The sequence below is a fragment of the Cyprinus carpio genome, chromosome B17, assembly GCF_018340385.1.
Source record: "Cyprinus carpio isolate SPL01 chromosome B17, ASM1834038v1, whole genome shotgun sequence".
NCBI lineage: Eukaryota > Metazoa > Chordata > Actinopteri > Cypriniformes > Cyprinidae > Cyprinus > Cyprinus carpio.
The window spans coordinates 17,305,211-17,329,582 of record NC_056613.1 but is presented as its reverse complement, the minus strand read 5'-3'; the positions used below and the strand labels follow the sequence as shown (position 1 = coordinate 17,329,582).

The window sequence follows — 24,372 nt, the reverse complement described above, 5'->3', positions numbered from 1 at the left end:
CGCTCCTCCCCCGAGTAAGTGTGACAGAAGACTTGACCACAAGACGATGACTGCAGCTGAGGACGCACTGTGGGGTTTGCGGCAGGGCGGTCTGAAGTTGGAGTGATATGTGGAGGGTTTCCTCGAACTCTCTAACTGGGTGAACTGGCACGACGCTGCTCTAAGTGCATGCTTCTTGCTGGGGTTGAATGACAAGATAATCTGCTGTGATCTTCTGATAGGTGATTGTCCTCTGATCGAGCTGATTAATCTTGTGTTGTTCTGATTTGGAAATTGAGGAAGTAAAGAAACTTTCCAAGCCTTATCCTCCAATTCCCGCAGGGATGTGCCGCGTCTCCCCAGCTCACCCCACGTCGAGAACCTCCACATACCTCCCCAACTGCTCCTACCACCTGCCTAACCCCAAATTCCCTGTTGTCCTCCGAAGCTCCACTGTGGTCCACCGCTCGGAAGTCAAGATGGCCAGTCTCTCCGAAGATAAGTCAGCCGACAGTTCCTGTGGCAAGCCCACTAGTGGTTCCTGTGGCAAGTTCGCCGGCTTCTCCGCTGTCAAGCCCGCAGGTCATCTCCCTTTCCTCAGCCCAAAGGAGGAGATTGCGGAGGAAGAGACTGTGGACTCCAGCCCCAGAGCTCGCTCCCGTGTCGGCTCCAGCCCCAGAGCTCACTCCAGTGCCAGCTCCTCGAAAACGCCTTGCTGTGCCTGTTCCTCCAGAGCACCCTCCAGTGCCAGCACCTCTTAAGCGCTTCCCAGATCCCCAGTTCAGCCCAGGGAGGGCTCTGGATCCCCAGTTAAGCCCAGGGAGGGCTCCTGATTCCTCGTTTAGCCCAGGGAGGGCTCCTGATCCGCAGTTAAGCCCAGGGAGGGCTCCTGATTCCTCGTTTAACCCAGGGAGGGCTCCTGACTCCCAGTTAAGTCCAGGGAGGGCTCCTGATTCCCCGTTTAGCCCAGGGAGGGCCCCTGACCCCCAGTTAAGCCCAGAGAGGGCTCCTGATTCCACGCTAAGCTCAGGGAGGGCTCCAATTCCCGAGTTCAGCCCTGTAAATTTCCCCAAGGATTTTTTTGGGGAGAAGGGGAGGTTTGTTTTGTTTTGGTTAATTTCCTGTCCTGATTATTTCATTGAGTTCATTAGTTTCCACCTGTGTTGGATTTTATTCAGGTGCATTTAATTTACTCCCTCGTTATGTCTTGTATTTAAAGTGTAGGCTGTGAGTTGTTTCTTTGTCGAGTCTAAACGTCCTTACCTGTTTCCTCTGTGTGTTTTCCTGGTTCCATGTTAAAGAATTAAAGTATGTGTCATCGTAAATTGCGTGACAAATAATTATATATTATATATTATAAATAATTAAGTTTTTTTTTTTTTTTTTTTTTTTTTTTTTTTACTTATGCGGCATTGTGTACTCACAAAAATAATAATAATAATAATAATTTGAGCAGGCACAGAGCAGCCTTAACTTGACTGTGTAAAGATGACTTTAGAGTTACTTAATATAAGTATTTTCTGTTATTTTAAATATTAATCTGATATTTAGTTGCTAACTATCTGTAAGCATGCTGGTTCTTTTAATTCTAATTAACTCTAATTATATATGATATGTTCAGTGACTCGTTTTAAATTATTTATTTTTAAGTAGCTAATCTGAAGTTCCATTCTAAACGTTGCGTTTATTGATTTTGAGCAGCTATAAAGTATGATTTTTACAGTGCATGATGTACCGCGCATACAGTATTGGTGGGGGTTTCATTTAGCCTTTGCATTGTCCACTAAAGGGGAAGGCAGTGGGCTGACGGCCTCCCAACATAAGCAAATTGCCAATAAATTATGTTCTCTGCTGGGAGGGTGAGGGAAGAGACTGAATCACTGATTCAAGAGAGGGAGAGAGAGGGCGAGCGAGAAAGAGAGAGAGGGAGAGAGAGTATGTGGATCGGACTGACTAGCACCGGCCCGCACGCGCGTGTCTATTTCCTCTTTCAGTGGTGTGGTGCACACGCGTTTCACTAGTTTTGACAAGGGAATGCTTTTTTTTTTGGAGGCGGCATCTGTTGTTTTCCATCAGCGCGCGCTTGATGCGGATTAAATCACTCTTCAAACATCAATCTCGTCTCAGAGCGGATCAGCACCTTGGACAGCGGATGCCAGAGGTACAATCTGCTGAACGGTCTGTTCGGATGAGGGAGGGTTTCCTGTCAAAATCATGAATTACCCGTTGTGCAATGAGCTGTGGCGAGCACATAAGGCGCGTTGTGCTTCCTAAATTAATATCAACTTAATTGAACTGACTGCATGAAGGACAATTAGTTAATGGCTGGCTGAGTACATGTGTGGATAAAAAAAAAAAGAAAAAAAAAAAAATGGTTTATGGTTTCGAGTTTTTAGTGCAGTTTCTATCGCTAAAGTATCCGTTCATGAATTCGTGGGACTGCTAGCGCTTTTAACTTACTAATGGGATTGTAAAATCGCAAAACTATCGGTTAAAGATTGTTAAATGAAAGAGGAGAAGAAGGATTCGAGGCTTTGACAGATGATAGTCTCTATTGTCCAGTAACGACGAATTAATTTTTTAGATTATTTGAGTTGTTTTTGTTGTGAATCTTATTAATATACGCTAAAAAGTCACTATTCAAACTGAATTTTCTCTTGGTCTTGGTTGTGATTCGTCTCAGTGACTCGAATCTTTTGAATCCAATTCACCAAAAGAATTCATTAATTGATTCTTTTTTTCTGCAGATTATCGTTACCATAATTGTGATATGATTGAATCATTGAATCGTTCACTCGAAACAGAGTCGAACAGAAAAGAGTTTTATTAAATCTATCAAAATAGGGTTTTCGTCCTTTTCGTAACTTGCTGGCCATAATATTAATCAATAAAGGCAACGCAGCCTAAATAAATTAATTGTTTCTATAACACCATTAACATTGTATGACATAGGCCTATGCCATTTGATTTGTGTAAGCTCATCCGTCATTAATTCATTCTAACATCACATTCCTCATTATTCCAACTGAACGAACTCCCCCTCTCAGCAGATCCTTGTTCACAAATTGGATTACTTGTTCATTACGTTCGTTCACGAAAGAATTTCCATGTTCACTTGTGATCCGAGTCAGATATTGAATGCAGGAAAGCGATCACGATTCGTTCGCTTGAAAGATTCATTCAAAAACACGATTCTTTCCACGAGGGAAACCCACTGGCTCGAGATTACAGTCTCCACACACTAAAGCTTTATTAAGGGAGCCATATTTCTCTTAGCCTTTCAAACAATGGCCGTAAGGTTTGCTTCTGTTTTCATTGACTGAATATTATTGTAGCACCTCCAAGGGTTTAAAGGGGTTTTACAAACGACTCGTCCATCCGTTTCCACTTACAGCACTGGCTCAGAGCCCACGGGCATTTTTCACGCGCGCTGCAGCGTGTTCTGAGGTAAGCCAAGAGGCGCCCCACGTGACACATAAACAACCTGAGGGATCCTCGAACCCCTTCACCTCTTGACCATGCATGCACTATTATCGGCAGCCTTGAACACAAGGTGGGTTTATTTATAGGCACAATTATAGTCTTAGTTACAAAAACGCCCTTGAACATATTTTACTGTTATTGCACAGGGGAAAAAAAGAAAAAGGTACAGTTAAATGAACACATAGGTCACGTACAAAATATCAAATGTTTTGGCCAAAAAATATTGCTTCTACAATGTTTTAAACTATTGAAACCAACATACAGTGCAAAAACATTACTCGAAAAAGAAAAGAACACATTTGTGTAATTGGACTTTGACTCAAACCCTTATAGTTAGGTCTTCTTCAATATTGTGACAACATCCCTGTCTTAGAACTGCTCTCCTTTATGGATGCTTGAATTTTTAGGTCTTCTTTTTCTTCTTGTCTGTTGGTAGATGTTTGCTGATTATGCTTTGTCACTTCCAGTCAGAGTTTCATTACTGAGTGATAGAGTCTTTGAGAGAAATAAATATGTCATCTGATTAATATTTGTTTACAGTGATTATGTATCTGTGCCTGTCACAATGGATGTTTTATGTAGCCAGTGAACCCATACAAATTAGTAAATAGCTCTAGTGATTTACAGACATTTATGTGGGAAAGAAATAACTCTTATAAAATGGCAAACCCAAATCAGTTACATTATTTCTGCCACTGTTAATGTGAAATTGCATTCACAACTCATTTTATTTCTGTTATAATTTAGAGGCAAAATGGTGGGGAAATGCCGGTTGGGATGTTGTGATTTTTTTCATTAGAAATTGATTAGATTTTGCAGATTGCTTGTTATATTCCAGAACATATCCAGGTTATTGGAGGACTGAGGTTAAAAAGTTATAACAAAATATTATGAAGATAAACATGTTTTTTTTCTTTGAGATAATGTGTAGAGATCATCTGTTCACAATTAGACCAGAAAAGAAAGTAAATGCGGTTAATTTCATGATGACTTTAAGTGACCTCTGATATTGATCTGATCAGGGTACACAGAATTGCTGCAGGCAAAGCAGGCACTTGTACTTTATCTCATTTCCTGTGCATAAAAACTGAACTGGGTTTTCAGAGTGTCACACACCTTCCAATGTCCATTATCAGGACATAAGTCGGTATGGTACATTCTTAACCTTCTGCCAGCAGGCCGTGGAAGTTCCACCTGCATGTTTCCAATCTCCCCCGGGGTTTCATAAGTGTGACATGACCGCCTCCATTTGCAGGCAGACAGGCTAACTGCCTCCCTGCCAGTCCAAACCCCCCGCTGGCTAATTACTGACACAATGTCAGCACGGACAGCTGGCAAGGCCATTTTGTGAAGTGAAGCATTTGACTGGGGTTGGCTAGAAGGAGGCCTTTCCTCTGAGTTTTGCATCTGTAGGAGGCCTGGATTCTCACATCAAACAATGCAGCAGTGCCCATGAGGCAGCATGCTGAATGCACTGCCCGTCAGCGCTGTGGAATGATGGTTAAGACGGCTGGCTGTGCTTATTAGAGATAGTTGAATTGCTCTAGAGTGTGTGTTGTAATTTGCTGGAACTTTTAAGGGGTAGCTGTCATTCTAGATCGTTCTAGAGATCTTACGTGATCACATTTGCCTCCGGTGCACTGTTAACTATATCAGTTTATCTGCTACATAAGCTTCTTCTTAGAAGAAAGGTGACTTGATGAGTTGCTCCTAAGGCAACAGTAAACCCACACAATTCCAATAAACAGTGTATGTAGTGCTGAAGTACAGGAGATAAATGTTTAATATTCTACAGTTATGTTCAGAATTTATAAGCAGAGTGCATGCCATATATGTTAAATAAAAAGCACATAAACAGTCTAAATATCACAAATTAGCAAATGCGTAATGTGAAAGTATGTGGAACTTTATATATCATCAGCTTTGATACAGATGGTTGGCTGTATTATTACCCTAAAATCTGCTTTTAAAGAAATAGTTCACCCAAAAATGAAAATTTGCTGAATCTAAGATGTAGGCGAGTTTATTTGTTCATTGGGGTACATTTTGCATTACATTAATGGATCTTCTGCAGTGAATGGGTGCCATCAGAATGAGAATCCAAACAGCTGATAAAAACATTACAATAATTCACAAGTAATCCACATGACTCCAGTGCATCAACTGACATCTTGTGAAGTGAAAAGCTGTGAAAAGTCCATTACTAAGGCAGATTAATAAGTTTAAAAAGTCAATCTCTATTGTCCTCTCATATCAAAATCTACCAACATATTTGTTTAGAACTATTTTGGACTGTTTTCACATGTAAACGGTGCTTGATCTATGCAAATTTCTCTCCTTATTCAGATGATGACTTTTTCACTGGAGAAAGCAATAGGTGAGTAAATTTTCTGCAATTTTTAATTTTTGGGTGAATTCCTTTAACAGCTTTGTCACTTTGAAACATGCGTGATAATGCAGTGTCCAGTCAGTAAGTTCTAGAATGCTATTAAACACAAATGATTTGAGATGTGATGGAAATTACACTGTGGTGGAAATGTTCATGAATGGCAAAGAATATTGCAAACATCTGTACAAAGTCTAGAAATATTACTTTGAATTAAGGATACATAAAATGCTAGTAATGAAATTAGCTATTAAGCATTTACTAAGAAGATTGACAGCACTTATACAAGTAATTTAAGCACTCAAAGACAAATGGTCTACTAGGTAGTGTGCATACACAAGATGCATCCATCCAGGCTCACGGTCAATAGAATACTGTATACTATGAGGTGCTTGCACGTTCAGTTGTGCCAACTCTTCTGTGACAGTGTGAAAAGCTTTTTTTTTTTTAATAGTTTAAGCAAGTTTACTTTCTAAAAGTCCACAGGGCCAAAAGTACCCAAAGTGGATGAAACAATGTCTATGTAAAGTGGTTGGGCTGAATTAATTGCAGAAGTGTAATACTTAGGGTTAGGGGTTTAAATAGATCTCAGAAAAGAATATCTAAGAATATCAATACAGTGCTACTTTGCAAGCACTGTAATCAATAGCATTAGTCTAAACCCCAAAAAATGCACTCTGCCCAATTTTAGCAGAGTAATTCATTGTCCCAACTGAACATTAGTTCCCATGACAACCTAGTCATCTATTAGTTCTCTGGCATTGTGACAGCGGTACAGTAGCCAACATACTTTCGCATGACAAATGTTGTAAAGCAAATAGAGTTCTTTCAGTGTGCGAGATGTCATTTTAGAGCTCCGCTCACACTTGCCTTTGTGTCGTGTGTTCTGTAAATGAACATATTCTTGCTGTGACAGATATATTAGTCAGGTTCAGTCCTCTTCCCTGATGCTGGATGACAGTTCATAACACTTTCTTCCTTAGAAATATCAGACAGTGAAATCAACTTGGGAATCCACGTGGCCTGAAATACTCCTTCTATCTAGACTGACTTTGTTCTACTATAAAAATTCAACATGACACTTTGTCTTGCTGTACTGAGCAATGTACCGAGTCGTCCTTTCAGAGTCACCTAAAATATAGCTATTATAGTTTTACACCTGAATGGAGAGTGGCTGTGTGGTGTTTCTGTTGATCTACCTGGACAGGAGAGTCCAGCCCTCCCATAACAGCAGCATAAGGGCAGAGACCTCCGAGTCTCAGAGCAGCAAGCGCTTAAGAGCACGTGGGGCCCGAATTGAATCACCTTTCAGAGAAGGAGAGGGGAAAATAAAGTGAGTCAGAGAGAGACAGAGGCAGCAAAGATAACATCTATGTGCCACAATGTGTGATTGCACTGGTTACTGCCTCTTTTGTAACAGATTTGGAGCTCTGAGTCGTTCCATTTTGTTGCCTCTTAGTGTAGCAAGCATAAAATTGGTGAGGCTTGTGTAGCCAAGAGTCTGTTTCTAAGCTTACTGAGATGAATTCAATTATTTTTTTCCTAAATGCTGGAAATGGGGGTAACACTTTAGTATAGGGACAAATTCTCACTATTAACTAGTTGCTTAATTAGCATGCCTATTATAAACATATTGTCTGTTTATTAGTACTTATAAAGCACAAATTCTGCATGACCATATTCTACATCCCTAATCCTAGCCAGTACCTACCTTACTAAGTATTAATAAGCAGCAAATTAGGAGTTAATTGAGACAAAAGTCATAGTTAATGGTGCGAATTGGACCTTAAAAATAAGTCATATAATATAATATAATATAATATAATATAATATAATATAATATAATATAACATAATTTATTTACTCAAATTATTTGTAAAAAAATAACAAGTGTACCTGAGACCAACATAATATTGGATAACAAATGTAATACTTTACGAAAAAAAAAAAAAAAATACCTGCTTATCTAAATATTGAGGGAATTTTGTGGTTATGATCTTGTATTCAAGTACAAATTATGATGCTTAAAGGTATAGGTTAACCAAAAATTTTAATTTTATAATTTACTCTCCCCCATGTGTTGACTACTTTTATGATGCTTCTATTGTTTTTTTGTCACTTGTAGAGCTTGACAGCCCATGGTCCCCATTCACTTACATTGTATGAAAAAGAGCAGCATGAACATTCTTTTAAACATCTCATTTTGTGTTCTACTGAAAAAAAGAAAGTCATACACATATATCATGACTTCAGGTTGAGAAAAGTAAGTATGTGCTTATATTCATTAGGCTTTTGATAATTAATCCTTAGTGTCATTACACATAACTTGCCCTGATGTGGTTTAATAAAATATGATGCACCTAAAGCAGTAATTCTGTATCCTTAGCCACCTTCTTAGGTAAATATAAAAAAAAAACACTTTTTATTAGACCCTATGGCAAGAAATGCAAATGTGAACCAGACTGCTTAACTAGCGGCCCTAAAAGGTCACATGGATTTTCCTCAGTCACTGTGGGCCATATCAGTTTCTACTTTTTCAGCTTTACACAATCCTAGTCCTCCGTCTCTCTTTAACGTGTCTAAGCTGTTGTGCTGCAAACACCTTGGGTTGCTCAAAGCTCCAGCTCTCATGTGAACAGAGTAGAAGAGGCACAAGAGTGGAAGAGAAGAGATACTCTCTTCTCCTTCTTAGCACAGCACTGGGGACAGTTGTGTCACGCTGAGATAAAGAATCTCATGGATGTGAGAAGACTCCCAATGCCCAGTCTGCCAAAGTTCTGCAGTTTAAAGCCTCCCTGTCATCTCCAACCAGAAAGACATAAATAGTAAGCACAGAGCTTTCTGGGTCTCGCCTCATGCCTTTGCCTGATTCTGTGGCTGAGATTCCCATGGGAATGACTGAGACAGTGGAACAATGCAGCTGAGAAATTAAAAGATAAATCCTGCCAGTGAGACAGGCTCTGCATTCTAATATCTAATATCTATTCTAATATCTAAGAATGAAGTTGTAAGGAAGCCTCTCCACCGTATGTGATTTTGAGCTTGATTTACTATTCTGGGCAGATACAGCTATTAAGGGAATAGTTCATCTAAAAATGAAAATCCCATCATCATTTACTCATCCTCATGTTGTATGTATGACTTTCTTTCTTTTGTGGAACACATTTTATTAACCAGAATGTCTAGGCTGAGCTCCAAAAAAGAGAGAGAGAGAGAGAAAAGAAAAGTCAAAACAGTATATTTCAAGCCATTTCTTTTTAACCATTCTTAGTATTTATTTATTTATTTTTACATTGGGGGCATTTACATGAGCCTGTTTTAAACTTAATACAGAATTTTTTTTTTTAAGATTTATTTTTGGCATTTATTTGCTTTATTTTGATAGGACAGTAAAGTGAAGTGGGAGAAAGAGAGAGGAAAAGTTCCGCAAGCTGTGACTCGAACTCAGAATGCTGAAATGCAACGCCGCTATAGCGCACTGACAATATGGAAAGCTTTTTAAGCATTTTTTGCCATTTATTTACATGACAATATAATTTTTGGGGGGCCTGAAATCACATACTTTTGAAAATTGGCTTCAAAGTGCAATTTTTTTTTAAAAGCATGCCATTATCATTTTCATGTAAACAACAAAAATGTGAATTTGTGAAAACGGTGACATCATGCGCATACATATTACATGTTCAGTATGTTTGCAGACGTGTAGTGTTTCTTTACAAGAATATAATATTACATTTAATATTTTGTTTTCCATGCAGTATAAATTAATTTACATGAAATCTTTCTTTATATTCTAAGATGGGGGTCCCTCACAAGGGGATAAACATATTTGGTGGTTGTTGGCATCATGGGCGTCACTACACCATTTTTCCTGGGGCAAAAGCCTGATAAAAATACTGCTGTGCCCCAGTAAAATTTTTAATGTTAGTGAATATTACTGTATGCCTTTTTTACTATAATTTTTTTTTTTTTTTTTACACAATATTTCAACAATCAGATCATGGTTTTTTTTTTGGTCATCTGTTTAGAATCAGATGCTAGATACGCAAATAAATCACTCTAATCAGTCAGTGGGTTTGCAAAAAGGCCCAAAATTGTTTGTGGTTCAGTTTGATTCATTAGGACATTTCACTCACACAGTGGATAATTTGCAGTGGTTTTTCACAAAGAAATAGTAAACACTCTGTACTGAAGTACTCTGTACTGCAGGTAAAGATTTATATACCCAAAACAGTATTAAAAGAGTATCAAAATATGGGCCCCTGGTTGGCATTAAAGTTTCAAAACCCCTGATTTAGGAGACTTCAAAAGCTGAAAACAAGAGATTTTATATGTGAGAGAGATACAGATTGGGCAAGGAATGACCTGAGAATACTTTGTAACAATGAAGTGATGTTAGTATTAGTCGAGTGGAGTGTCAAGAAGAACAATTTGCAAATGAAAGAAGCAGAGAAAAAATATCAGAGAGAGAAGTGAGATAAGAACAAAGTAGGACAACTATAGTACTTAAAGGGATACTCCACCCCTAAATGAAAATTTTGTCATTAATCACTTACCCCCATGTTGTTCCAAACCCGTAAAAGCTTTGTTAGTCTTTGGAACACAATTTAAGATATTTTGGATGAAAACTGGGAGGCCTGTGACTGTCCCATAGACTGCCAAGTAAATAACAGTGTTAAGGTCCATAAAAGGTATGAAAGTCGTCGTCAGAATAGTCCATCTGCCGTCAGACGTGCAATCTGGGTTATATGAAGCGACGGGAACACTTTTCGAAAACAAAAATAACAACTTTATTCAACAATTCCTTTGTCATCGGTCTCCTCTGTGTCTCTCCATTTCACCGTATGCTGTGTATGCTCTTCTGTATCATCCGTGCAACAAGGATGCGCTGTTTTCTTTCAAATCAAAGCTAAATACACATAGAAACAGCGCATCCTTGTGGTGTACCCTTGTACCCCAGATTGCACCTCTGATGGCAGTATTCTGACGACGACTTTCATACCTTTTTGGACCTTGACACTGTTATTTACTTGGCAGTCTATGGGACAGTCACAGGCCTCCCTGTTTTCATCCAAAATATCTTAAATTGTGTTCCGAAGACAAATTAAGCTTTTACAGGTTTGAAAAAAACATGAGGGTAAGTGATTAATGACAAAATGTTCATTTTGGGGTGGAGTATCCCTTTAAAAGGAAGTTTCCTGAAAATCTGAGAATTAAATAAAGTTTTACATCTTTCACTATGAAAGTAGCCTGATCTTTATATGCCATGAGATTCTACTTTAGAATAAGAATCTGAACCAAAGTTAATTATTTATAGTTAGTATAGTTATTTGCATAATATATGCTTTCCTTGGTATTTCTTTTTCCTTTTTACAGAGTAGCAGACAGCAAGAAGGCAGCTTATTAAGAGCGGTGCTTGTGATTGTTGTTTCCACTTCCAGTGAAATGAAATGGCAGTGTTCAAAGAGACAATCAATAGGTTAAGGGGTAAATGCTAAGTTGAGAAGAAAAACTGCTGTTTTTGACAAAAGCTCTCCATGGACTCAAAAGCTGTCACTGGAAGCCGTTATTTTGCAGTGCTGCATTCAAACTTGTTGGCTCTTTACATTTCCATGTAGAAAGTATCAAGTACTTTGCAAATAATTGTTATAAAAAGGGACATTTTCTGTGTTTCTATTTAAAAAAAAATGACAAACCCTTTGTTTTGGTTAAATGTTGTAAAATGTCTTTGTCTAATATTGCTTTTAGAGAGTGCCTTTGGGATTTAAAGTAATTTTAGTTAATTAACCCTGTCTTGTGATGTTGATGCTCTGATTCTTCTACATACAGCTTCAGTGTACTTATTCAATTAAATTTGAACTTTTTTGGAGTGCTGCACCATAATGATGCCAAATGCTTTAGGGCTTGCTATATGGTTGCTAATAGGTGGTTACTAAGTCAAAAGGGCCATTCCTAAATCTCTAGGCCTGTGTAGCAATTAGAAAACAATTAGATTCAGTTGTCACACCCCTGGACTGTTTGGTGTGTTTTCTTTCCCCATGTGCTATGTGTGACCTAGTTTCTGTCTCCGGTTCATTATGTCATTTGGTTCAGGTGTGTCTAGTTTAATTATCTTAATTTGCCAACCTACTTAAGTTGTGTTCTGTTCACTGTTGGCTGTCCAGTCTACTGCATCTCTATGTGTGTCTTCTGCCTGTTCTGGTCTGCATTTATGTTTGTGTGGATTTATTAAAGACCATTTGCTCTTTGTCTTCTTTGTGCATTTGTCTTACCGTAGTGTGACAATTAGATTCTGATTCATAGCTGCTTACAAATAAAAGAGGTATGAAAAAATATCTCAGAAATTCTTCCTAATGTTGTTAATTACATAGGCCAGTGTGTTGTGATACAAACTGCTATCTTACAATTTGAACTATGCATAAAAAATGGCCTCATAAGAGTCATTTGTTTCTGGAATTGGACTGTGCTGGTCATGTTGAATGTTTCTGATTCACTAAAGAATTGGCTCAAAAGACATTTGTCCATGAATCGGACAGTGTTTTGTTTATGCAGGCAGCCCACAAGGACAACTCATTGAAAGACTTTTCTTGATGCTCTTTCGCTTTGAAAAGACTTGTTATTGCATCACATTAAACACAGATTGCAAAGTCATATTCACAACTTGGGTAAAATATTCTTTCTTTTATAATGGTGCTATAGCTTTTTGTTGCTGAAAACAGTGCTAGGCTGGAAAAAAGTTGCAGCGCAAAAGTTTTCAACATTGATAAATGTTTCTTGAGCATCATATCAGAATGATTTCTGAAGGATCATGTGACACTGAAGACTGGAATAATGATGCTGAAAATTCTGCTTTGCCATTACAGGAATAAATTACACTTTAAAATACAATAAAATTGAATTATTTCACAATATTACTGTCTTTACTATATTTTTAATCAAATAAGTGCACAAAAATCTTACTTTCAGCAAACTTTGAAGTTTGTGGGAAATCTGGTCACCTATGGTGCTTTTCCACTGCGTGGTACAACACGACTCAGCTCGGTTTGCAAATCCACTGCAGTTTAGTGCTGCTTTAGAGTGGGCGGGTTTTTCATATGTCATTAATGTTGCACTGCCGCGACTCCTGAAAAACTTTTTCATTCCGTGTCACTCCATCAAATTCTTGCTGGATCCGCTCCTCAGCTATCAATGAGAGGAATGTCTGTATTTCCTCATCAGACATTGAATATGTTAAAAAAGGTGCACTCATGCACTCATTCAAAACAGTTGTGTTCGATCCTTTGCTGGCTGTGCTGATTTAAACCTAGCGGTTCTGTTGTGTTTGTGTCGCAAGTTCAATGATGCAGGTAGTGACTATTCTCTCTGGCCAATCCGTGATCAGCAGAGTTTACACATCATGTTTTGGTAACGGTACGCTTCACTCTGAACCTCAACCAAGGTGGAACTACAAAAAGTACCAGGTACTGTACCCGGTGGAAAAACCCCCAAAAGTGAACCGTACTGTGCCGTACCATGCAGTGGAAAAGCGCCTCTAGAAACATAATTTAGTAACCAAAATAGTACTGTTTGCCTAGTTTCTGTTTTACATGAATAAGTATTATCAAGTATCCATGCGCTGGTTGTTGCCTTCTGTGTAACACAATGGGCTCTATCATACACCCGACACAATGCGGTGGCAGGCGCGACACAAGTGTTTTTTTGCTAGTTTCAGCCTGATGCAGTTATCATTTTTACGTCCTGCCCCACGCTGTTTAAATAGCAAATGCATTTGGGCATGCTGGTCTGAAAACGAGGAAATTTTTTTGTTATATAAAGAGTACGGTAGTATAGGCGGGTGCACAACACGCGTACACTCTGCTTATTACACACAGGGACGTGCGTCAGCACACAAACATGCCAAATATAAAAAATTAAAGGACTGCAATGTAAAAGATTATTATTGTGTAGGCTACCTAAATATATAAATGCCTACATGTCATAATGGATAGTCATTGCTTGTATCAGAATTAGGCTACCGATTTGCTCACGCATGAGCAGATCCGTTTCCTCTGTGTAAATAGCAAATTCGCCATGGCGCAAGCACAACTGGAATGGGAGATAAGACTTTGATTGGTTTATTGTACGTTATGCCCAAAACACACCCATTGCTCATTAAGAGAATAGGGACAACCCTCTTAAACCATTTTTCCCATCGTTAAACTAGCAAAAGTGGATTCGGACATGCCCTAAGTGCACCTGCACCTTGCGCTTAGATCATTAAAACAGGGCCCAGCATTGTAAAGTCTGTTTTCTTTGTGCACTCTGCACAACCACTCCACTCTTGCTGAGGGTAGTATATGCTGATGCAGACTTTCTATCGTCTTCTCATCTCTTAGTGCGTCTCTTTCCCAATACCTTCCCATTCTTCCCTGCGCCAGCAGATGCTGCAAGGTCAACTATCCTAAGGCACCATGGAGGCTGTCAGACAGCTCTGACCGGCACCCGGGGAGGTCATACTTTGATTATTTAGGTAGATGAGAAGCATTTGGTGGTCAAAGCGTGGAAAGGGATTCAACATGGCATCATGTCGGCTGTTTCTAGGCTGTTGAGAGGGCTTTGAACATGCAACAGTAGTAAGCAGCACCCCTAAGGGTCCCCCTCTCAGAACCAGTCATCACAGATCCTGTTACTGCACGCTTCATAGGGATAAAGCAGCTCTTAGCGCAGCCACAGAGACGAGAGGAAGTGAGACAAGTGGAAGTGAGGCATTTAAAGGACAGAATGAGCGAGGTCACAGCAGAAAGAGGGAAGCAGAAGTAGTGCTTGGGGCATATCCCAGACAGAAGTAATGTACTCTCTTTTGCACTCTTCTGTGTTTCAGTGTGCAAAATATTGAAAGCTCTAGGCACTCTGTGCCAAGTCGGAAACTCGCTGATCTGAGAACAGCTGCGTTTTCTTCTTGTGCTACTACGCAGTAGTTGAGCTCAAAATATCATGTGTATCCGGCTTTTGGTGACAATTGGCATGTCTTTGCTTTTTCTCTCTCATAAGAATAGCTCTTTTGATTTTTCTTTGGACTTGTACACAAAATGATGTGTGATTGATCTTGTTCTGTACAAACAGTTACTCTCAAAATTTTGCAGCGTCTGCATACCCAAATTTTCTATTTTTAAAGAAAGCAACATCAACCGTAACAGTAAAGACATTTATAATGTTACAAAAGATTTCTATTTCATTTCTAAGCATCAAAGAATCCTGAAAAATCATGGTTTCCACAAAAATATTAAGCTGCAAAAACTGTTTTCAACATTTATATTAGATTCAACAGCATATTAGAATCATGTGACACTGAAGACTGGAGTAATGGCTGCTGAAAATTCTGTTTTGCCGTCGCTGTTCTTTTTCCAAAAATATAACAAAATAATACCTACAAAATTATTAGATTTTTTAGCTGAACCTCAGCTGGGTTGAATTAAAGTTATGATTTTCTGCAATAATTCTTATAGCTGTGGTTTTGATTGAGGATTGTTGACTAATGGTCCAAAAAGAAGGTGACTATAAATAGGCCAATAGTAAGAATAACATCTAAATAAGCTTTTTACTCTATTATTATAGTTACTGATTTTGAGGCAAAGTAAAATATGTTTAGAAATGCATATACTTTAAAGGACTTTGATGTGATTCGCTTTAAATAGCATGCAAAATGTAGCATTGGTTGTTTGTTGATAGAGTAAATACTGTTCCATGGGCTTTAACTCAGAAACCGTGTAAACTTCAAATGGAACATGAACTGACATTGCACTAAAATAGCCCAAACCCATAGAGTGGGTTTGCTTCTTCATTTGGGAAGTGCATGTGGCCTCTTTGTCTTAAAGGATGGGTCTTGGCCTGTCTCTGGGCAGAGACAAGACAGCGTTATGAGTCTGTGTTGCTGAGCTCAGACTGCTCTTGCTGAGATAGCTCCACAGGGAGCTCTTGCTCATTGCAGCTGCCAGGCTGGATGAATATGTTGATATGATTACTGGAGAGGCCTTCAGGCCGTCAAGCTCTCTATCTGATTCTGCTGAGCTCTGTTTCCTCCCCTCCGGTCCTGTCTGTTCCTGACTGACCTACTCACAGAGTCCATTCACTGCCAATGATACGTACATGGTCACATGGGGGAAGAAATTACAGAGGAAATCAATGTCAAGAACATGTCTGGAATATATTTCATCCTCAATATCAAAAAGAAAGAAACAAGAAATATTGTTTAATTAACAAAATAAAAGCCAGTAAGATTTTTTTAATACATTTTGGCATTATTTTCATGCTATTTAAGCTATTTTCCCTGGGCAGTTTTTCAGATTTAATAATAAGAAGAAGAAGGATATATAATGACAGATAAGATACAAAATGTCAGCTTAAAGTTTTAACATGAAAATATGCTTTCTTGAAACATTGCCGGTTGTCCTCCCCACATCTTAGTATTTGTTTTATTTGCTTTGTGTTTAATACACAATTTTAATGTAAAATTAAAAAAGTATATACAGTATTATAAATATAATAACTAGAATGTAAATCCTGGGGGAAAAATCAATAATACATACTCTATGCATTATGGTAATGATATCAAAATCCTGGCCAATATGATTTTGTGGGGGCTTTTAAATGAAAATAATGTTAGAAAATAAAATAAAATAAAATAAAATAAAATAAAATAAAATAAAATAAAATAAAATAAAATAAAATAAAATAAAATAAAATAAAATAGGCCTCATTTTCCTAATAAGCAAGTATAACATCCTGTTGTCTGGACTTGTTTTTGTTAGATTCACCCAACTAGTGCAGAATGCAAGCTCATTCATTACCTTACAAAGCCCCTCTCAGATTTTCAGACACTCGCCGTTTTAATTAAGTGAATGAGTGGGAGGAATGCAGTGGAAAGAGGGAGAGAGGTCAATCAATGTGTAGGAGAGTTGAAAGAGAGTATGAAACAGCCCTGGAGAGGACTCCAAAGAAGTGGAGGAGGATGAGAGACCTGGCTCATGAGGGCTGGAGGATGACAGACCAGATGAAGGCCAGGAGATACAAGGACAAGCTCAGTTCCTATGTGACAGAAGTCGCATTCGCATAAAATCTATAAGAGTCATTTTCTATAAGAAATATTGAATGCTGAATCAATTTCTGTTTGAATAATTGATGGCTGAATCACTTTTTATAAGAATAACTGACTGTTGAATCGATTCATATAATGATTAGTTGACTCTCTTTTCATACTCACAGAGAAGATGCGGCATTTTCACAGAAAACACAAATGCGCTGGGAATGTTCAAATAGCAGTCTGTGTTTATGTTTTGCAATTCCAGGCCATATATCCATGTGTGTCCACAGAAAGGGCTTTAGAAAACTAGGGTCCTTCTGATCTCACAGTCTTTTGCTGTAATAACACCAAGATGAAAAGAGGGAAAGAGCACGAAATCCTCCACTTCAAGGCAAGTTGGAGCACAGAGGCTCTTTTTTATTTTTCATTACTGAGCGGAAATAAGAGTCACACTCATTATTGTTTTCTTTTATTGGGGGTCTTGGACTGACGGATGCCTGTTACCACAGCAACACAGCGATTTCTATGCACTATATACGTATATACAGTATATCCAGCCCCTCAATATTTGCTGAGCTGTAAGTGAATGTGTGACAGAGCCACAGGCTTCTGGCAGCTTTTAAATAAACTACTTTGTTTTTCTATTTGTTAAGTATGTATGAGAAATGAAATATTAAACATCTTTAAAACTAACTTTCGAAAATATCTTTCGGGAAAGTTTGTTGTGTGCTCATTGAAAATTAATAAAGTGTCTCTGGCTCGATGCAGAATGCAAATAAACCCCATGTTTAAACTGTTTAATAAGCTTTTTCCATGCTTTCTTTGCTAAGCTTGTTTGGAAGTTGCTAGATCTGTGTCAGCCTGGGAATCAGAGGTGTAGACAACTAGAAAAGATGCTAGAAAGCTTGGTTTGAAAGTGTCATGACGTATTTACTTTATCTGTTAAATAATAGCTCTCTGTCCCTCTATTTTTCTCATGGTAATAAGTGCACTTAATTGTCATGAGAATAAATTTTATAAAAATATATATATATTTTATATTATTTTATTTCAGATGTTTCTCCTAAATTTCCTTTAAAGAAATAAACATTTTATGCAACTAAATTAAAATTGCAGTAATGAGAATTTGGAGGGAAAATGCACTTAATTGTGATGAAAAAATTTGTCACAGTGCAAAAAATCTCACTAGACTATAGACTTCAATGTCTTTAATTAGATAGCTTGCTTTATTTAATTTTATTTATTATTTTAACATCTCAGATTTTTCTCCTACAATTGTCCTAAAAAAAGAAAGAAAGAAAGATTTTAGAACTGAAATCTCTGCAAACTTATCTTGATTTGTTTGATAAAGATGTTGAGATCATATGTGAGATCTTTTTTCTCAGAAGATGCATCTGAGAAGCAGAAATGTTTTCAATTGTGCATCATTTATTCTGTCTAAGAGAAAAAACTGAGATATTATAGAGATTCCATTTGTACGGGTTGCAGCTGCAATGCAGCAAATTCATGTGCAATTTATGTTCTGTGCAACTGTGTTGCATTTTAAAGCCATTAGCACACATAGAGTACTGCCTATAATGCTTTGCCTTATGGGCTCCTGTGAGTGTCTAAGGTTTGTCTGCTTCACAGGAGGGAAATATTCCTCATGTGTGTATTGATTGGGTTGATGAGCTCACTCTCTACTACTCCAGACACTTATTTGCTCCCATGTGTTTTGCCACTTTAATTAAACTCTTGATTTAATGCTCTCACTCCATTGCTCTCTTCACTTACAGTACAGTACACTGGGAGAGGAATGTGTGTGGATGTGCTTGTGTGAGCGTCTGAGAAGCAAGAGCGGCTATGGAAAATCCAGAACTTCTACCAAAAACCCTGAACTGCCATAAGATGACAATAAATAGTTGTTATTATTGTTGCATTCTTCATACTCCTTATTATCCCTTGTAATTTGACTTTATATTTCACAATTGTGACTTTGTTTTTAATAATTGTGACTTTATATTTCACATAGCAGCCTTATTTCTCGAAGTTGCAACTTTTTTTCTTTTAATTGCAAATTTATATCTCCCAGTTTGACTTTATATTTCACAACTTCACTTATAGAAGTGAACTTCTTATAGACTTCTTATAGAGCCCTAGGATAGAAACTCAATTAGATCAAATCAAACAGAAGAGTACTTAAAACATAGATTTAAATTACAGCAAATGGAACAAATTAGAATTTTATCGTTTTCTAAATTAAGAATGAAAAAGTAGGAAAATAAATGAAAATCATAAAAAAAAAACAATGTCATATTAAAAGAGATTTAACATGAATAGTCTACCTTATTTATATGTATATGTGTAAGTACACGTTTAAACTATTGAAGCAAAATACATAAAAAATAATTTGCAAATCATGCTTTGTGTGATGCATTTAAGTCTCAATCTGTGGTCCTCTCCAAAATAAATAGTTCAATCTTCCGCTCAGCTGCACGTTGTGAAACTGAACAGATGAGAGCAGTTCACAAGGTCAGAGAGTCATGTTGTCAGAAATGAAAATCTGTGCACACAAATAGAAAAGAAAGGGAGAAGAAGGAGGCCGGAAGCAATGTAGAGGCACAATGCATAACCAAATTCTGTTCTTAGGAGTTTAACAGAGCAGTCATATTGAAAGAATAGACAAATTAAGTTACTGCACATGTCAGAAACAAGACAGTTGATACTTTTTAATATTTATTTATTTAGTGGGATTTGAAAATGAAACATGATTTAAACTGGGGTCACTCAATAATGTGTCACAAGGCATGTCCATCAGGTCCCATCCCTGCTTTACATAATGTTTCAGAAGTGGTATTGATCCACTGCACAATTTACACTGAATAGAGCCAGAATTCTTATCCAATGCTAAAAGCATTGATAAATGTAGTTAAAATTATGATTGCGGAAACAGCAGAATACACAATACAAGATATACTGCCACATTTTTCTTCAACATCCATTAGTTCTCCATGTATTTCTCTCAGTGTACTGATTTACTGTGTAAGATCTCTTTGAGATAGAAATCAATCACTTGAGAAGATGTGTGAGCAAATAGTCTCAATGTTTGCTTCCATATATATCAAACATGAGCAGCATTGACGTGAAGTAACTAGAAATAGATTGTGAAGGTCTGCTGTGCGAGTGGTGCACGAAATGTTGCTGTGATTGGAATTTCATACAACAGACAGTAGATCAACGCTAATCTCTTGATCAAATTTACGTGTTGTTCCCTAATATTCCATCTGAAGAGGAAATCTAGTCACGATAACATCCAGATTGCGACCGTGGGCTGACTCCTAATAAGAACACAGTGCAGTCGGGAATATTTTCTTTATCTTGGATGCCAGCATTTCAATGTTATGCATTTCTGTTACACTTCGTGTCTACCGTGCATACTAAAACTTGCAAAGAATCAACTGAAAATCGTTTTTTTATTTTTTATTATTGTCATTCGCGTCAAGTCACCTCACACCTAGATATCAGAGTCAGCGCACACCCTCTGCCTGTCGCACATCCAGTAATATCTCGCTTTTCAGAAATCCGAGGGTTCCCTGCTGCGTTAGACTCATCATCACTTATTATTACTCTCTCAATAGAAACCGTTGCTATGGAAGCTGGTGACTCAGAACTCATAGGAATATTTGGGAATTATATTCTAGCAGCTGACACTCTCATGCCTAAGTATGGATACTGTTGCATAGAAAGATCTTGCTTATAGAACCCATACAAATAAAAGAGGAATTTTCAGTTTAAAGTATTCAAAAGTGTTCAATCTGGGTGAGAACTTGAGGAATGAAGCAAGGGAAAAAAAGAACCTGAGATCATAATTCATGCTACATTGCAACAGCTCACCAGCTTGATGCACTGTAAATGACCGAATGCTTACTTTTACACATAAATTCCTTTTTGGATATTTAAACATGACAAATTCAGTGTCCTTCAAAACAGCTAAAGCCTAGTCAACATAAAAGGCTTTAGAGGCTTTAGAGAAAGGTGAAATGAACCCAAGGACTCGTGGGATGGTTAGTTACATCTGATTGTGCTAAATTACCACAGTGACCCCTAGTGTTTTGTTTTAAAGCTTCATCAGCTGGAACAAGGTCAAAAACATTCTCTGAAGAGAACTCATTTTTCTTTCTTTAATTCACAGGCTCTAAAAGCCGGCAGAGCAGAAAGAGAGCTGTGACCACCCATTCCGTCTTCACGACTGACAGTGCGCTCAGCTCCGATGCAGGAGTAAGAGACAGCGACAAGAGAGCAGCACAGAATCCAGCCATGCTGTTTATATGGGTCAGCTGACACAGACAAGCAGGCCCATGTCGGTAAGTTCAGGAAGTCGACACAATCTGGCTCAGCAGTGGATAAACATACAGATATATCACGGTCACGTCGAATCAAAGAGATATTGACATACGAAACTAGTGTGGAGGCCATGTGAAGCTCGAAATGCGGTAAATACGGCCATTGGACTGTGTGGAGCTTTGCTAAACAGGCTCCTCAGTCACCAGCATCAATGGACAACAGTTTGCACACCATGAACTAACCTTGCTATTTTTGAAGGAAACAATTTGTTCATATTTCACTTTGATAAACAGACAGCACCATGGTTCTGCCATCACCAGACAAGCGGCATGTGTGTTTAACCACCATTGTGATCATGACCAGCATGGCCTTCATGGATGCCTACCTTGTGGAGCAGAACCAGGGCCCACGCAAAATTGGGGTCTGCATTATCGTCTTGGTTGGAGATATTTGCTTTCTTATAGTCCTGCGATACGTGGCGGTGTGGGTTGGTGCTGAGGTGAGGACTGCGAAGCGTGGCTATGCCATGATCCTCTGGTTCCTCTACATATTTGTTCTGGAGATCAAGCTGTACTTTGTCTTCCAGAACTACAAAGCTGACCGTAAAAGTCTGGAGACAGTAGCTCGGAAGGCATTGACTTTGTTGCTATCGGTTTGTGTACCAGGACTCTACCTCGTCCTGGTCGCGCTCGACAGTATGGAGTATGTAAGAACCTTCCGGAAGAAGGAGGACATGCGGGGTCGACTCTTTTGGGTGGCACTTGACCTTCTGGATGTCCTGGACATCCAGGCTAACCTTTGGGAGCCACAAAGGACAGGTCTGCCCATCTGGGCTGAGGGTCTGATGTTCTTCTACTGCTACATCCTATTGCTTATCCTGCCTTGTGTTTCTCTGAGCGAGATCAGCGTGCAGGGTGAGCATGTGTCACCTCAGAAGATGATGCTCTACCCGATCCTCAGCTTGGTCACCATTAATATTGTCACCATCCTCATCAGAGGCGTCAACATGGTGCTGTTCCAAGACAGCAGAGTCTCGACCATCTTCATAGGGAAGAATGTTGTTGCCATTGCCACTAAAGCCTGCACCTTCCTGGAGTACCGGCGACAAGTTAAGGAGTTCCCCCCGCAAGATCCAGCCGGGATTGCCATGGAGATACAGCAGAACTCTGTGCCACACAATCAAACACTACCAAACGCCACGACCACCCTCCCAGAAGAGCCCTCGCCCACCCGTGATGTCATTGACACGTGACCAGAGCTGACAAAAATTTAAAGACTTTAGTGTTAAGGGGGAAAGAAGACAACCTTCTTGGGTTCAGACCAGGACATGACGAAGTATCCTACTGTTTGAAGAATTTTAAAAGTTCTACTCGTCTAAGCTGAGTGTTCAAAGGCCATTGATGCTCAGATGCACAAATGGTGGCTCACAAAATCCTGATTTTAACCAGATTTTGTAATTTCAAGCAACTGTTTTGTGATGTTAGATATGGGATGTTTTTTAAAGAGATTTCTGTTATGGTGGCTCTCATTGCTCTCCACATGGTATCCGCACAGATTTCTGTAGAATCTGAATGCTCGTCGTTTTCAAAGTTCAAAGTTGCCTTGCCCCTTGTGTGTTAATTTATGAAATATTTTGGCTAGTTTGAATATGCTTTCAGCTATAAATGGGAGTCCAGTACTCTCAGATCACCGTGTTTAAATGCATTTCATACAATTTTAAAGACCCCCCCCCCCAAAAAAAAAAACAAACAAAAAAAACATAAAATGTGAGGAAATCCAGTCTAGGCTTGCTGATGAGCGAAAAATGAGAAAGAAGCATACCAAGTTAAGTCCACTCCACCTACCATAATCTGTAAACAGTTCTGAAGCAAAAAGTGAACTTCAAGTGAACTTCAAATTATGTTTTGAAGATTTATGTAATTTGAAGATGAAAAGGATTTTTTGCGTGTTAAGGAGTGAGCATGTTTTAAAGTGAAACATCTCTCACAGGATTCTTTTCCTGGGGATCAAAATGGGAACTAGAAACTTTTAATTTGCCAAAATTAATTTTCAGTCTTTATAAATTTTGTACGTGTGTATAGAGAGAATGGAAGACAGAATGAGAGTTCATTAAACACAGATGATATTGGATGGTAATACATGAATTAATATACAATTCAGTTGTCTTTAAGGAGATAATTGTATTATTATTATTATTATTATTGTTATTACAATTATTATTGGTATCTTGTTTCTTTTCTTTTAGCTGTGACATTTTAAATGTTGCAAAATGTAATAAAACCTCCATAATCTTGAAACTGTGGTGTGTTGGACATTGACAACTGAAATATGCCTTTTAATGCAGCAAATGCAGATCCAGCTAACACTGAACGTCAAGGTAATCAAAGTCATTCTAACTGGTAAGCATTAAACACACAACATTCACTCCCACACCCAGACAACATTTGTGCCAGAACCGCTGAGAAACAGCAGGGCTGGGTGATTCTACATGAGCTTTGAGACGCAGTTCCACTTGGTGAGAATGGGGTGCAGAAAGCAATTTGGCTACTGCTGATTGGCTCTGGCTGCCATGTAGGCCAGCTGTAGGGAGTGATAAATTACAGTTCCTGTGATCCTCAGCCCTCTCATCCATCTCACCATTATAGAGTTTCTATAGGCTTTCTCACCACGAGGCCAAAGCAGCAGGAAGATTTCCTATACCACAATTCTCAGACTCTGGTACGTACCATAAGAGCCATAAATTGTTCCTCTGCACTTCTGAACTGACACGTAGACACTTTTGACACCTAGAGATAAATGTTGAACTGTGGGAGTCAATCACTTTCTGCTGAAATGTAATCCCCAACAAACAGCCTATAAATTACTTCTTGGAGGCTGAATACATAACCATTCACGCAGGATTCGTGAGAAGAGTTTTTCACAACTCCTCCTGGCACTACTTGCGAGACTTGACCTTTGTAAAGCCATTTTGAAAGGTAAAGGAAATAAACACTGAAAAATTCCAACAAATGACCTGAAGCAGCAATTCAGCTGTCACAGCCTCTGCCGTCAGAGATTTCCTCATACTTCAAGCCTCTCCAATCAGTTGATTAATCGCCTGCTAGCTTGGGGCTAATGAGGTCATGAGGGTGTATTTAACCAT

General features: G+C 38.6%; 1 protein-coding gene across 2 annotated transcripts; it reads left to right on the top strand.

Annotated features, from left to right (window-relative positions):
• The first annotated feature begins 1,783 nt into the window (after positions 1–1,783).
• On the top strand, positions 1,784–23,407 carry LOC109084358 (transmembrane protein 121). 2 transcript variants are annotated; one of them, XM_042742589.1, is made up of 3 exons: positions 1,784–2,140; positions 5,809–5,839; positions 21,079–23,407. In XM_042742589.1, exon 3 carries the CDS (start codon positions 21,532–21,534, stop codon positions 22,480–22,482), a length of 951 nt encoding a protein of 316 aa, XP_042598523.1. In that variant the 5' UTR covers positions 1,784–2,140; positions 5,809–5,839; positions 21,079–21,531; the 3' UTR covers positions 22,483–23,407. The 2 variants fall into 2 exon arrangements, with proteins under 2 accessions (XP_042598523.1, XP_042598522.1); XM_042742588.1 differs by lacking the exon at positions 5,809–5,839.
• The last annotated feature ends 965 nt before the right edge of the window (positions 23,408–24,372 follow it).

Excerpts from the sequence above, each read along its gene's own strand:
- LOC109084358 (XM_042742588.1), top strand. The coding sequence starts at position 21,532 with ATGGTTCTGCCATCACCAGACAAGCGGCATGTGTGTTTAACCACCATT.